This window comes from Aquarana catesbeiana, linkage group LG06, assembly GCF_042186555.1.
Source record: "Aquarana catesbeiana isolate 2022-GZ linkage group LG06, ASM4218655v1, whole genome shotgun sequence".
In the NCBI taxonomy this organism is placed as follows: Eukaryota; Metazoa; Chordata; class Amphibia; order Anura; family Ranidae; genus Aquarana; species Aquarana catesbeiana.
The window spans coordinates 349,930,401-349,945,567 of record NC_133329.1 but is presented as its reverse complement, the minus strand read 5'-3'; the positions used below and the strand labels follow the sequence as shown (position 1 = coordinate 349,945,567).

The 15,167-nt window shown below is 42.1% G+C and overlaps 1 protein-coding gene across 4 annotated transcripts in view; it reads right to left on the bottom strand.

Moving 5' to 3' along the window:
• COBLL1 (cordon-bleu WH2 repeat protein like 1) overlaps positions 1–15,167 on the bottom strand; it is a 197,741-nt gene that overhangs the window by 24,065 nt on the left and 158,509 nt on the right. For all 4 annotated transcript variants that reach the window (XM_073634023.1, XM_073634026.1, XM_073634024.1 and 1 more), the window contains 4 exons: positions 12,483–12,716; positions 9,712–9,868; positions 7,666–7,740; positions 3,243–3,507 (listed from right to left, as the gene is read on the bottom strand). In XM_073634023.1, the coding sequence (XP_073490124.1) occupies positions 3,243–3,507; positions 7,666–7,740; positions 9,712–9,868; positions 12,483–12,716 (731 nt within the window). The remainder of the gene's footprint in view (positions 1–3,242; positions 3,508–7,665; positions 7,741–9,711; positions 9,869–12,482; positions 12,717–15,167) is intronic.

The following is a 15,167-nucleotide window of genomic DNA, read 5'->3' as shown; positions in this document are numbered from 1 at the left end:
GGGGAGAAGAAATCGGAAGAGACGCTGGAGCTGCCTTAATGAAATAAGCCCCCTGCCCGCAGACCCCAACAGGCACTGGCAAGGGTTGTCAGGAAGAAGCCCTTGTCCCCATCAACATGTGGACAAGGTGCTTTGGGGTGGGAGGTGCAAAGCTCGTCCCACCCCCTTTCCTGGCCTGTTGGGCTGCATGCTCGGATAAGGGTCTAGTATGATCTTCAAGGGGGAACCCATGCAGTTTTTTTTTTTTGGCTGGGGCTCCCCTTCAAAATCATCAGAGCACATGTCGCCTGCCAAAGTCGGATCAGTTAGGACCGCGATCTGACTTCAGTGATATTCAATTGGCTGAAGTAGGATCAAAGTCGGACCAAAGTAGTGTAGGGAGCATTTTCAAAGTTGGACCGACTTGTGTCGGACCAGTTAAGACGACTCTCATAGGGAAACATCGATTGACGTGAGCTCCCAATGTCAGAGCGTTTGTCATACAAGTGTGAACCCAGCCTTATCGTCACAGCTTAACTGAACTAGCTGAAGTTAGAAGCTGATTGTTTACTATGCACAGCTGCTCCAGATTCCATGTGCATCAGTTTTAGTAAATCTCCCTCATAGTAACACTGTCAGAAACCAGTAAGATGACCACTCCACACAGGCACACTGCAGGTCCCAGACGAATGCTAACAGTCCTTAAAGTATAACTAGAAGGCAAAAAACTTTGTTTTTTTAAGTTTTGACTAGAGCACCTGTCAGTTTTTATTGCAGTCTGTGCCCCCGTTAGGGATATTCACCCTCTATTTATCCCGTTTACCATCATCATTGAAAGTAAAAAACAAATTTTGGGTTGTCCCCAGAAAAGTAATAACAGGTAGGAAATCTTCCAATGGGAACACTAGTTCTGATGACCTTGGGGTCCCCAAGAGATTCCCTTAATTTACAGATATTTCCTCTCACTCCCTGTGTGGCTATGGGACAGGAAGTGAAGGGAAATCTATGCAATACACAGATGGCAAAAAAAAAAAAAAAAATCTGACAACGGTTATAACCCTCTCTCACTCAAAAAAGTTTTGACTATAGTTCTACTTTAAGCAACAGGAACAGGCACAGTCAATTACAGCACAGACTGAACTGATCTTACCAAGGTGCCAACAGCTTAAGGGGTGGCTGACTGGCAGGTGACTGACACAGGTGGCAGCTCAAAATCCTATCCCTACTTTAACCACTCATAAAAGGCACACCAAATACAGCGGCTCACTGCTATTTATTAGCTATGCCACAAACAAGATGGCTGCAGAAAATCACTGAGGAAGCAGTTTCCCCCTGTGACACCTACAGAGGCTGCAGGGATCATTATTCCCCTTTAGGACTTCACTTAATTCCCAAGGTGGCCAGGTGCCACCAGCTAGGTGGAGTAGGAATTACACCTGCCAACACATGCAATGGAAATCTGCCTGGTCCCTGCTGAACCGGTAGCATTTTGATCTATGGCAAGCTTAAGAATCTCCTTTCCTGTGAACCTGTGATAGGTTCAAAACTTTTCCCAGAAACATGCACAAACCCTGAGGTGACATCACTGCCCTTCCCTAGCACTTTCTTTAGGTTTACTACAGATCTCTTGTGATAATGTAGTCATACATATACAGGGATGCAGGCTCTCTTATTGCACAACACCAAGCCGGATAGCAGGCAGACCTTCTCACCCTGCAGTAAGTCTAAGGAAGCCACTTTCATAGCCTCTGAGAATCAACCAAATCAAAGTTGGTAAGAATCTACAAACTAAGTTTGATAAAAAATCTTTGTAGTCCTTTTAATGTTCTTTATACACACACCCGTGGATAAGATCAACTTAAAGTAGCTATAAAACCATTTAGTTTCATAAAAATTTTAATGTGAATGCATATTCAAAAGTTGATTTCAATGTGTTTTAATTATGCAGCGTTCATTACAGTAATTACCGATGTTCCTGCTATAAGGGTTCTTAGTTAGACACTTACTGTTATGAAATGACAGCTGTCTATTATGCTCCTGCATTGATAATCTGTCACATGCTCCCCCTGGTGGGGACTGCAAGCAGCATTGCCAAAGCACATTGCTCAGCCACAGTGCACTGCTGTCACGATAAGGAAGCTGGTTAATTTACAGTCAATGCTAGGATGTGTGGAAGCAGACAGGAAGTGACTGAAACAGGCTGAAAAAGATCAGCAACACCGAGATGCAAAAAAGATTAAACACATTTTCATCAGGATTTTATGGAATGACACACAGTGGATTAGCAACCTACATGTCATCAACTTAGGGTTTAGATCTACTTTAATGTTAATGATTCTAAGTGTGTTAATGTTTTAAAAACCTTGCATCAGTAGTTTGTCAACATAGATGTACATGGCGCAGCCATATTTGATCATATATGCAGGCTCTGCTTAGCAGCCCTGTACTATGTTGTGCCTTGCTGCTTCTTACGTCACTTCAAATGTACCAGACAGCGGGGGAGATTTATTTAAGCTGGAGAGTGCAAAATCTGGTGCAGCTCTGCATAGAAACCAATCAGCTTCCAGGTGTTATTGTCAAAGCTTAATTGAACAAGCTGAAGTTAGAAGCTGACTGGCTACCATGCACAGCTGTACCAGATTCTGAGCGCACCATTTTTAGTACATCTCCCCCAGTGTTTTACCAATGATCTGATAGCTAATGACCATGTAATATCTGCCTAGTAAAGTTCAGAGTAGCAGTATTAAACCAGGCAACAGTGAACATCGAGGAGCGGGCAGAAGAGTTAAGGGTAAGTTTAAGTACCGGAGAGTGCCCAGTCCATTTTTGGGTAGGTTGGTTTGGATTCCTAATTTAATTTACTGACAGGTTTGCTTTAACAATAGGTAGAATTTAGGCAAAACTAAAATGCAACTTGGCATGACATTCACAGATAACAAGGATATTGGCACACAGGGCATCATGGCATAGGTGGTGGCCTCAAGCAGGACAGTAATGTGTGTGGCCAAAAATAATAGCTTTATACAGGTAGTTTGTAGTCTTTTTAGCTTTTCAGTGCCCGATTTTGTATTGCGAGAGGATTATACAACTTACAAAGCAGCGCAATCATCTATTATCGTTACAATCCACAGGAAGCACATTTTTTACCCTTCAGTGCAGAGCAAACAGCTGCCAGCTGCGATGGGTTACAGCACTATAAACACTGGTCTTTGCCTTACTAGATGACGGCTATGTTAAAGAAACTACATGTGTGCAATACTTACGTGCTCTCTGTGATTATCTCATCTTCTGAAATCTTGGAAATATTTTCTACATTAGAAACCATAGAACACTGCATTTCTGAACTTGCAATTTCATCCGTGACTAGCGTTTCCACACTTTGTTCTTCAGCTGAAGATATACTTATTTCTTCCTTTCCAGAGCCTGTGGCTTCTTTCTTTAATGAGGTATTCTCCTCTAACTTCAGAGAGACGCTCGACTCATTCTTCTCCTCCACCGTCTGCTGTTCTGACTCAAGAACTACATCTGCTGCAATGAACAGGATAGAAGGATAATTAATCTGGGCATTAAAACATCTTGGCGCCACCAAAAAAAGGTCTGTCTGTAATTCTTATTTAGGCCTCATTCTCACGTGTACTCTGATCCGTACAGGGCCGTTTTCACCCACGCGGGGTGCAACAGTGATATATACAGTGGCATGCAAGCAACCTGTTCCAATCAGTAACACACAGGTGGCTGCATGGATCTGCATGGAGCGCACCCCAGTCTCTCACCTGACACGGATTTGAACACCCGTGCATCCCGCGTGGGTAAAAATAGCAATTCACACGGGTGTGCAGATCAACATGCCCACGTGAATAAGGCCTTACTCATAGACCTAGAACAAGCATGCTGTAATTGAGCTTTTGAATTCCTCATCTTGATCATTGTTTGAGATTAGTGAATGAGCAAGCAACAAAGCCAATGAAATAGAATGACAGGCAACTAAAATTCTCTAAAGAAGAGGTTAGCAAAGACATATTTATATCCTAACAGATTCAGTGTATGTTTAGCAAAAACTATTTTCGGATGTGGATACAGTAAGGAGGTTTTAGAACCACTTTCAAAATCGTACTGCTGTCTGTTGCCTCCCTGTGTCCTGGTGACCACTGTCACCAACATAGAAAAGGGTTTGAAAATCCAAAATTTTAGAGCAGACACTTGAATGAGAAGGGAGTTTGAGTAGTGTTCCGCTTGGGCAAAATAAATAAAAGTCAGCAGCTACAAATACTGTAGCTGTTGACTTTTAATATATGGACACTTACCTGTCCAGGGAGCCCGCAATGCCTAGCCCATTTTCGGGTTTCAGCTGTCTGGTGCTGCCACCGCCATCTCCACTGCACTTTCTAACTGGCCCGGCAGCGGAGGAAGGAGGAGGGGGCTGAACTTCCGAGGGACGGCGCTGTCCCTCGGAAGTCAAAAACAGGTACCCACTTGGGAATTCACTCAATTAAGAAAAATCTCTTTCTAGTGCCACACAGTTCACAAAATTAAAAAAAAAAAAAAATCAGGGGGGTTGGGTGTTAAAAACATAACCAATTTTGTTTAATACTAGAAAAAAAAAATTGACTCTATAAAGTCCACCTTTGTAAAAAAAAAAAAAAAAAAAAAAAAAAAAAATATAATAATAATAATAATAATAATAATAATAATAATAATAATGTACATCTTTTTGCAGGTAAAATTTTGCAATTAATTGTATACTAAGAGCCTTCAAAGTATCGCAGCCACAATCAGCAGATTGTGGAAGCAATGCAGGGCTCTTGCAGACTGTCAGTGTAAGCTGTCTGCTCATTCCTTTGTATCTCAATGCATCAATGAACTACCTAGAGTGCTCAACGGCACCCTGGTAGTTCATTGAGAACTACAAGCCAAAAGCTGCAAAGGCTATCAGTACTTGTAGTTCTCCCATTGCCAGAATTCTGTGAATGAATGATGCGGCTGAGTGGGCAGAGCACCACACAGCCGCATTTTTTAAAATTGTGACTGCAGGCGTGGGGAGAAGATCCCCAGTCCATTGTCATAACAGGGGATCGAGGGGGCGGGGGAGCTGCTGCAACAGTGACATGTTACACCTAGAATATGGGGGTAACATGTAAAATGTTACAAAAGGTGAACTTATCCTTTAAACAAGGTATCAAGCAAAGGGAATAAGATATATAACTTTCTAAGAAGGTACACCAGCAGAACAAACTCAGGTGCAGACATTTCCTCAGGATTCATTGTATACTAAATACCAGTTCAGCGAATATAGGTCCTGTACACACTGGTACTGTGCAATTCTCATGCCTCCTAAGCACTATGTAGACACTGGGGCTAAAGAGGCATATTGATTAAAGGGTTTCAATACACAGGCTCAGTCCTCTGATTCAGTGTAAGGACACAAACCCGGTCAGGATTTATACTTTGCTCAATGCCATTATTGAAAGACAAATAAACATGGAGTTTTCCTGATAGCTCTTCCTAGGAGAAATGCTTTTTATATCAATCATTGATGGTCTATTTTCCCAAGTAGGATCGGGAAGCAGAAGCATGCATTGTGGGATGTCAGTTGGCATATTTAGGGCACAGCAGCAAGCATTCTCTCCTCCTGACTCATTTAGGACTGTCGGGTAAAATAAACCTACTATGCAAAATTCATTAGCACGTGCATCTTCCTTTTTATTCACATCTTTGCAAGGAAACTAACTTACTGTTTAGTAACAGAACATGAGAACAGTTGTAGCCACTAACATTACAGGGCATATAGATATCAGTACATCAAAAACCTACCAGAATGTCTTTGGAATGTGGGAGGAAACCAGAGTACACAGAGGAGATCCATGCAGGCACAGGGAGGCAATGCAAACTCCAGGCAGGTAATGTCATGGTTGGAATTTGAACGGACGACCACAGTGCTGCCAGGTGCTAACCACTTCACCACTGTGCTGCCCATCTAAATGTCCTGGGAAGTCCATGGCTACAACTGTTTTGATGTTCTTCACACATTATATAAGATGTGGGCATATAGGACATATAACCTCTCTCTAAATACTTTTGTTCCTGTTCAGTAGACCCACTGAACAACATTTGTAGTGACTTTTTCCTTAAGGAAGAGTGCTATATACATCATTTCCAGCAGGTGGCGATAAAGTACTGTAACAACCAAGAGAAATGCCGCTGATGGGACTTCTCATGATAAAAAATAAAAATCAATTTTCACATTTAAAAAGGAGTAACCAATAACATCAAATCAGATATAACGGAGTAAAGTGTTTAATTTATTTATCTTCTATTAGTTTAGAATCCTGATAATACACTTGTTACACATTACAGCGAAAATATACCTTTACTTGGACATATACTTTATATAGAAATCATAAAAAAGGCATACTGTGAGACTAAGGTTTATCATGAATAGCTAGAAAATTACTTGGTTTGTTACGCTTTTCAAATCAAAAAAGTTTACAACATCAGCAAAAGGAGTATTTAATGCAGAGTGCATGGGTAAGTAGTGTGAAACAGAGGTCAGTAGCACAAGGCAGAGGTCAGTAGAAAAAAAGCACAGTTCAGAGGTCAGTAGAATAAAGCAGAGGCCAGTAAAATAATGCAGAGTTCAGAGGTCAGTAGAATAATGCAAAGGTCAGAGGTCAGCAGAATAATGCAAAGGTCAGAGGTCAGTAGAATAATGCAGAGTTCAGCAGGTTAGTAGAATAATGCAGAGTTCAGAGGTCAGTAGAATAATGCGGAGTTCAGTAGAATAATGCAGAGGTCAGTAGAATAATGCAGAGGTCAGTAGAATAATGCAGAGGTCAGTAGAATAAAGCAGAGGTCAGTAGAATAAAGCAGAGGTCAGTAGAATAATGCAAAGGTCAGAGGTCAGCAGAATAATGCAAAGGTCAGAGGTCAGTAGAATAATGCAGAGTTCAGCAGGTTAGTAGAATAATGCAGAGTTCAGAGGTCAGTAGAATAATGCGGAGTTCAGTAGAATAATGCAGAGGTCAGTAGAATAATGCAGAGGTCAGTAGAATAATGCAGAGGTCAGTAGAATAAAGCAGAGGTCAGTAGAATAAAGCAGAGGTCAGTAGAATAAAGCAGAGGTCAGAAGAATAATGCAAAGGTCAGAGGTCAGTAGAATAATGCAAAGGTCAGAGGTCAGTAGAATAATGCAGAGTTCAGAGGTCAGTAGAATAATGCAGAGTTCAGAGGTCAGTAGAATAATGCAGAGTTCAGAGGTCAGTAGAATAATGCAGAGTTCAGAGGTCAGTAGAATAATGCGGAGTTCAGTAGTGTAATGCAGCGTGTTGAATTTAACAGTTCAGAGGTCAGTAGTAAGCACAATTTTCCCCTCCCTCTCTAAATCTTCATTCATCAGACCTCAGAATGCAGCAGTGCACAGCAGACAGGTCAGGGCAAAGGCGTAGCCTAGGACTTCTCTTGGCTCTGTATATACATTATCGCTCTGATCGAAGGGTGGGGACAGAAGCTGAAGGCACAGTGGGGTCATGATCTAACCATCACAGGGCCTCCATCAGTGGGTAGACTGATCGACAAGTTGCTGACCCCTGCATTATCCAAATCTATTCCTTCCCAGCATTGAATTTAAACATCACAGGTGTCTTTTATGAGGAACTGTTGGGCAACTCTGATGTAAAATAACATACATACCTTCTGGAGCAGCGCCATCAAGATTTTTTTCGTCATTTTCCACTTTTGCATCATTCACTTCTTCTGACACACGTACTAAAAGAAAACAGGTGTAATTGTCATTGATGTTACTCTTCTGTGTGGTTGAACCTATAACTGATCAAAATGTATTAAATCTGCTTGATAATAGTCGGACATGTCAAAGTTAGGATTCCTCTTCTAGCACAATATCTTGGGCATCAGCTGAAACGTCGTTTATAGTTACTGTGGTGCATATTGGTGTAGAAATACCTGGCTTCGGTTATCCAACCGTGTGAGGTAGAAAAACCCTATACTAACCAATCAAATCCTCTGTTTCACTGCTCCAGTGCAGTTAGAGAGAATCTAATTGGTTACTGCAAGCAACACAACCTCTCCATACATTTCACACATTTGATTGTGCAACAAGAGCCTATTATCTGCAGGGTTTTAAGTGTATGAGAACCCCAACAATAAACTTCTATTTGCTCCCTTTTGATCGGTTTAATATACCACTTTTTTTTTTTTCTAAATCAGTTTAAGTACAAACAAAAACTTTTTGAACTTTTTTTAAACTTTTCATAAATTCAAAGCTGCCGTGTACACTCTCCACTTCCTTCCTCAAAGATTTCTCCTAGTTCTTATCCTGGAATACAGAATGATCAGCCTTTCTGTTGTAGAGATCTGAGAGTAGGAGTGTTTGGGTAGTTTAGCAAAATACAATAGCAGGACCGACAGTACTCAGTCCACAAAATGCTGTGTTGTGAGCCCACAACAGGACATAAAGGAGAAGTATGGCCAAAGATTTTTTTGGCCATACAGTACATCTCCTATAGCTCACAGGAGTGAAGTTCGTTCTGCACTCCTGTGACCAGTTTTCAGGTGAAAGCAGCTGATGTCACAGAGCCAGTCCAGGATCGGGAAAGATCCCGACCATATGGTCGGTATCCGCCCAGAAGCCTGGACCAGTACCTGGCTCAGCCTCTCAGTGATCCATTGAGAGTCTGAGCCAGCCCCTCCGGCCCCGCTGACAGTCACGGCTTGCTGTTTCAAGCGGAGGGGAGAACTGAGCGATTAGCGGTGTTTGAGCGCTCAGTTCTCACTGCAGAGCTGGCCAGTAACAGATGCAGAATTGGATCAAGGCAACATCCACCTAGGCGAGTATAACTTTTTTTCTAATCCCAAACTTCTCTTTTAAAAGTATCACTGAGGTAAAACATTTTTTTTAGTTCTGGGTAGAATGAAGATGGATTATAACACCTGTCAGTTGTTATTGCTGTCTGCACCCCCGTTAAAGCGGTAGTAAACTGCAGCGGTTGTAGGGGGAAAAAAAAAAAAAAAAAAAAAAAAAGCACCTGCAAGGCAATCGCATACCAGCACATTATAAAAGAATTCACCTTGGAATGAAGCCCTCCAGCACTGTGCTGTCACCACTGAGAGGGCCGACATCTTCTTCCAGGTTCGGGCTCTCCGGCTATGTGATTGGCTGGAGCCACGATGACATCACTCGCGTGCATGCGCGCAGGAGACCTCAGTTCCAGCCTGAAGCTCTGAAGGTCCGGCAAGGTATGCCAGACCTTCAGAGCGCATGCACCGGTGACATAACTGGCTGCATCCAGGGTTAATATCTACTAAAAACGGTGCATGTTTAGGAGATCTTTTACCTACAGTTAATCCTTATTATAGACTTGCCTGTAAGTAAAAATGACCGAGCGGGGTTTACTACCACTTTAAGAAGATTCATCCTCTCTAAAAAAAAAAAAAAAAAAAATAGTTTTGCCTATAGTACTTTAAGAGCTGAATGCATTTCTGGCAGATCAACAGGTATTTTTTCTGTACTTGTAGGATATTTTTTTATAAAAGCATTTTTTTTTTATAACTTTTTTTTTCATCAGCAGTAGATCATTGCATTCACAAACAAACTGCTCTATTATAATAAACACAATTACTGGTCGCACAAAGTATATCTGTCATGTTTGAGAACATATGCCCTTTAATATGATATGACCATAGGAGTGATTTCGTTGTTAACAAGAGTAAAAGCTTTACCGATATTGCTATTCTCGTCACTGGCCTGCAGTGGTTTGCATGGTGGAGCTGGTGGCGGTGGGGCTTTGCGTTTTGCTCTTTTTATAGAAGAATTAAAGGATGATGTCCCACTGTGCTGAAAAGAGCCAGTTCTTGATCGGTCAAATCCTGAAACAAACTACAAAGAAGTTTGGTAAATAAAGTTTTGTTTAGCAAAAAAAATAAAGCATTCAAAAACCCAAACCCCCCTTTCCACTATAAAGGCACTTTCACACTGCCAGCGCCCGAGTGTCGGCGGTTAAGCGCCACTATTTTTAGTGGCGCTATTCGGCGGCTTTAACCCCCGCTAGCGGCCGAAAAAGGGTTAAAACTGCCCGCAAAACACCGTTGCAGCGGCACTTTTGCTGGCGGTTCAAAGGCGTTGCCCATTGATTTCAATGGGCAGGGGCGCTTTAGGAGCGGTGTATTCACTGCTCCCCTACAGCGCTGCGAAGAAGCTGCTTGCAGGACTTTTTGTGATGCCCTGCCAGCGCAGCGCCCCAGTCTGAAAGCACTCAAGCTTTCACACTGGGATTGCAGCTGAGGATTTTTTCAGGCGCTATTTTTAGCGCTAAAGCGCCTGAAAAACGCCTCCAGTGTGAAAGGGGTTTAAGCATTCTTCAATGCCAGAACCTATCCTTAGTGTGGCTCCACCATTATCTCAAGCAGTGCCCAAAGCCTGAACAGACAATTGCTAGGCCCATGAATTGTCACTTGACAGAATGGGGGCATGTAACCAAAAGTGTGCAAGTACTGACCATACCACATCATTTTAGTTATTGTATTGTGGTACTTTAAAATTTTGGAATAGTGCAGCACAAGGGTTCAGTTTAAGCACCATGGGGGTTTGGGGTAGTGTAGCACAAGGGTTCTGTTTAAAATAATACTAAACACAAAGTTTAATTTACATTCTCCCTTCTATTTCTGTATGTGGATGATGGCACTGTAATTATTTTCATAAAATAAAACATTCAAGTACGTTTTTCCTAATCGACATACAGCTGTCACAAGACCCAGATTTTCTCCCAGCCTGTCTGTAGAGAAACATAAGCAAAAGGAGCTTCTAGTCCTCTGCCGCTGGTCACATGTTCAAAAAAAAAAAAAAAAAAAAAAAAAAAACAGCCTTTGGGATACAGAGTAAAAATAAATATCATCAATAAACATCATACAAATATATATTTGAAATCAAATCTTTATTATTTTGCGGCAACAACATGGGTGGGCGGATTTCTGCCAGTCATAGGCTGTGTCACGCCCCTCCAGCCTGTGTCTTAGAACAAGAGGGAGGTGAAGTCTCCATTAATCAGCATGCAATATCCCATCCTCATTGTGTTTAGCATTGTGTTTAGCTTGTTACTGGACATGGAGGAGGCGGGAGAGAGTGGGCTGTCATTTACTACTGTGTATAGACCCAAATGTGTGACTCTATAGTCACAGAGGCTGCTCAGGTGCGATAGGGAGGTAATGCTCAGCATAGAAGCTCACTGAAAACTGAGCATGTGCAGAGTTGCCAACACTGCTCAACAAAATCCCTAGCTGCATTGGGAACATGAACAGAAGGTGGAAATAAAGAACAGCAGGATCAACCAGGTTTTTTTGCAAATTACAGAAAACGAATCCCATAGTTAATGAGTGAGTATGAACAGCATGTAATACACCATTTATTGATAGTTTTTTTATGATGTGGGTTTAGTGACACTTTTACGCACCATTGGATGCCTAGCACACAGTGGTCAGCTATGTAGTTGGGATGCTACAATGCTTTATAAATACAAAGAGAAAAGTTTTCATTTCACAGGTTTTAATATTCACAATTGAAGACAATTAGATCTTTAACAAACTACCCAAGGTAACTCTCCCATTACCACATACCATAATGTGGTTGCAGAACCTGTGCAATATGAAACAGTCCTGAACGATCTGCCATTCCCACCCCCTACCCTAATAGCATGTAACATGTCCAACAATGAGACATTGATCATGTAGTCTTCCCAAAAAGTGAACATCTCTCGCCTTGACTATTGCAACTCCCTTCTCATTGGCCTACCTCTCCATAGGCTATCCCCTCTTCAGTCTATCATGAATGCTGCTGCCAGACTTATCCACCTTGCCAACCGCTCAGTGTCTGCCAACCCTCCAATCTTTACACTGGCTCCCAATCACCCAGCGAATTAAATTCAAAATACTAACCACAACATACAAAGCCATTCACAACTCTGCCCCGAGCTACATCGCCAATCTTATCTTCAAATATCACCCAAATCGTCCTCTCTGCTCTTCTCAAGACCACCTACTCTCAAGCTCTCTCATCTCCTCCTTTCATGCTCGTCTCCAGGATTTCTCCAGAGCCTCTCCCATCCTCTGGAACTCGCTACCTCCACCTGTCCAGCTATCCCCTACTCTTGCTACCTTCAGGCGATCCCTGAAAACTGATCTCTTCAGGAAAGCCTATAACATCTCTAACTAATCTTTTACCACTTCCATCAGCTCATTCCCCACAGTTACAACCTTTTGTACCACCTGCCCCACCCTATTAGATTGTAAGCTCTTCCGAGCAGGGCCCTCTTAATCCTCCTGTATCCTATTGTATTATAACGGTATTGTCTCCCTTTTATATTGCAAAGCGCTGCGTAAACTGTTGGCGCTATATAAATCCTGTATTATAATAATAATAATAATAATAATAATAGAAGTCTTTTCACACTATTTCCTAAATTTGCATGAAACAAAATTGAAATAAAAAACAAAAATACTTTTTCTGATTCGTCCACACTGACAGACTTTACAACGCAAGAGGTGGTACGGATCTGTCCGCGGGCTATAGCGTTGTTCTGGGAGGGGTGCATAGGTGGCAGCGGAGCTCTCCGTTTCTTTGGTACATCAGAAGGCATGGTGTTGGAGTCATAGGATTTGATAACAGTGTTTGCTTTCACTGCATGTGTTGGCCTTGGTTTATTGAGCAGTGGAGTGGCCGGAGCACTGGAGGTCTGGAAAGAGAACAGGAAAATTGGCTATCATTTGAAAAAGTTGCAGGAAATCATTGATTTACATTTTTTTTGCAATGATGCACAATGATGCATTTCACAGTTTTAATTTTGTCCTACTAGATTGCTCACAGCAGATTAGATTACTTCCAGCACTGATGCAATGAATTCAGACTCCTATATTATTCCCTCCCATCATGACGAACAGGGAACTGCACATCATTTTTTTTTTTTTTTTAGACACATGTAAGATAGATCAGCCTAAAAAAAATTGCGTAGTTTGTAATTACAGTGGAACCTTGGATTACGAGCATAATCTGCTCAAGGAGAATGCTTGTAATCCAAAGCACTCGCATATCAAAGCGAGTTTCCCCATAGAAGTCAATGGAAACGAAGATTTCTATTGCATGCAATACCGCATGTGGCCAGAGGTGGGGGGGGGGGTGCTGGAGAGCCTTGGAAATACTAGGGGACAGCTCGAGATGAACTCAATAAGGCTCGGAAACACTCTGGAACTGAGTATTTCCGAACAGTTCCAGGTGTCACCTGCGCCCCCGCCCCTCTGGCCAAATGCGGTACTGCACACCCCATCGGCTTGAATCCTGCTAGTTTTGCAAGACAACACTCGCAAACCAAGTCAGGATTTAAAAAAAAAAAAAAAAAGTTGCTCGTCTTTCAAAACGCTCGTTAACCGTGTTACTCGTAAACCAAGGTTCCACTGTAAATATGTATAGGGGGGCAGCCATACGCTAATTACATACTGTTGTCCTGTTTTGCAGTACTACACAATGGTTTTGCTTTACTGCTCCTTCTCCCCACGCACGTCTTTAGGTCAGCTAACTCATTAAAAGAAATGTACTCTGGCTGATATCAACCTTAACAGTTGTAATGCAGTTAGGCAGAGTGATTGCACTGGTTAATCTTTCGGCCACTAGTGGTTAATCTACAACCCCAATTCCAAAACAGTTGAGACGCTGCATAAATTCAACATAAAAACAGAATGCAATGATTTGCAAATCTCAAATCCATATTTTATTCACAATAGAAAGCATGTGAAATGTTTAAACCTACAAAATGTACTATTTTAGGAAAAAAATAATGTAATTTTGAAATTGATGTTAGAAACACGTCTCAAAAAAGTTAAGACAAAAAGCTGGCAAAGAAAGTGGTACCAACAAAAAAGAGCTGAAAGAACATTTTGCAACTAATTAGGTTAACTGGCAACAAGTCAGTAACAATACTTGGAATAAAAAGAGCATCTTAGGCTCGGTTCACACTAGGGGCGGCAGGACTTGCAGGTCGCCTCACCGAGGCACACGACATCCACGGCGACTTGCAAAACGACTTCTGTATAGAAGTCTATGCAAGTTGCCCCAAAAGAAGTACAGGAACCTTTTTCTAAGTCGGAGCGACTTGCGTCGCTCCTATTAGAACGGTTCCATTGTACAGAACGGGAGGCGACTTGTCAGGCGACTAGGTCGCCTGACAAGTCGCCCCTGTGTGAACCAGCACTTAGTCCCAGAATATGTCAGAGGTTCACCAATCTGTGAAAAGCTGCGTCTAAAAGTTGACAATTTCAGAATAATGTACCACAACCTAAAATTGCAAAGACTTTAAATACGTCATCTACAGTACATAATATCAAAAGATTTAGAGAATCTGGAGAAATCTCTGTGTGCAAGGGACAAGACCGAAACGCAATATTGGATGCCTGTGATCTTCATGGCCTCAGAAGGCACTGCTTTAAAAACAGGCATTATTGTGTGATGGACATCATTGCATGGGCTCAGGAACATTTCCAAAAATCACTGTCTGTGAACACAGTTCGCTGTGCCATCCCAAAAACGCTGCCATCTTCTCTGGGCCAAAACGGATTTAAAATGGTCTATTGCAAAGCGGAAAACTGTTTAGTGGTCAGATGAACTGAAATTTGACATTCTTTTTGGCAACTATGGGCGCCGCGTCCTCCAGACTAAAGTGGAGAGGGACCTTCTGACTTGTGATCAGCGCTCAGTTAAAAAGCCTGCATCTGATGGTATGGGGGTGCATTAGTGCATATGGAATGGGCAGCTTGCACATCTGGAAAGGCACCATCAATGCTGAAAGATCTATCCAGATTTTAGAGCAGCATATGCTCTTATCCAGACAACAACTTTTTCAGGGAAGGCCTTGCATACAGGACAATGCTAAACCGCATACTGCATCTATGACAACAACATGGCTTCGTAGTAGAGGATTTCGGGTGCTTAACTGTCCTGCCTGCAGTCCAGACCTTTCACCAATTGCAAATATTTGGCACATCTTGAACAAAAAAATATGACAAAGACCCAGGACTGTTGAGTAGTTAGATGCCTTTATTGGGTCTCCCCCAAAACTCCAGCAACTGGTCTCACCAGTTCCCAGGCATTTACAATGTGGTGTTAAAAGAAGAGGGGGTGCTACACTATATTAAAC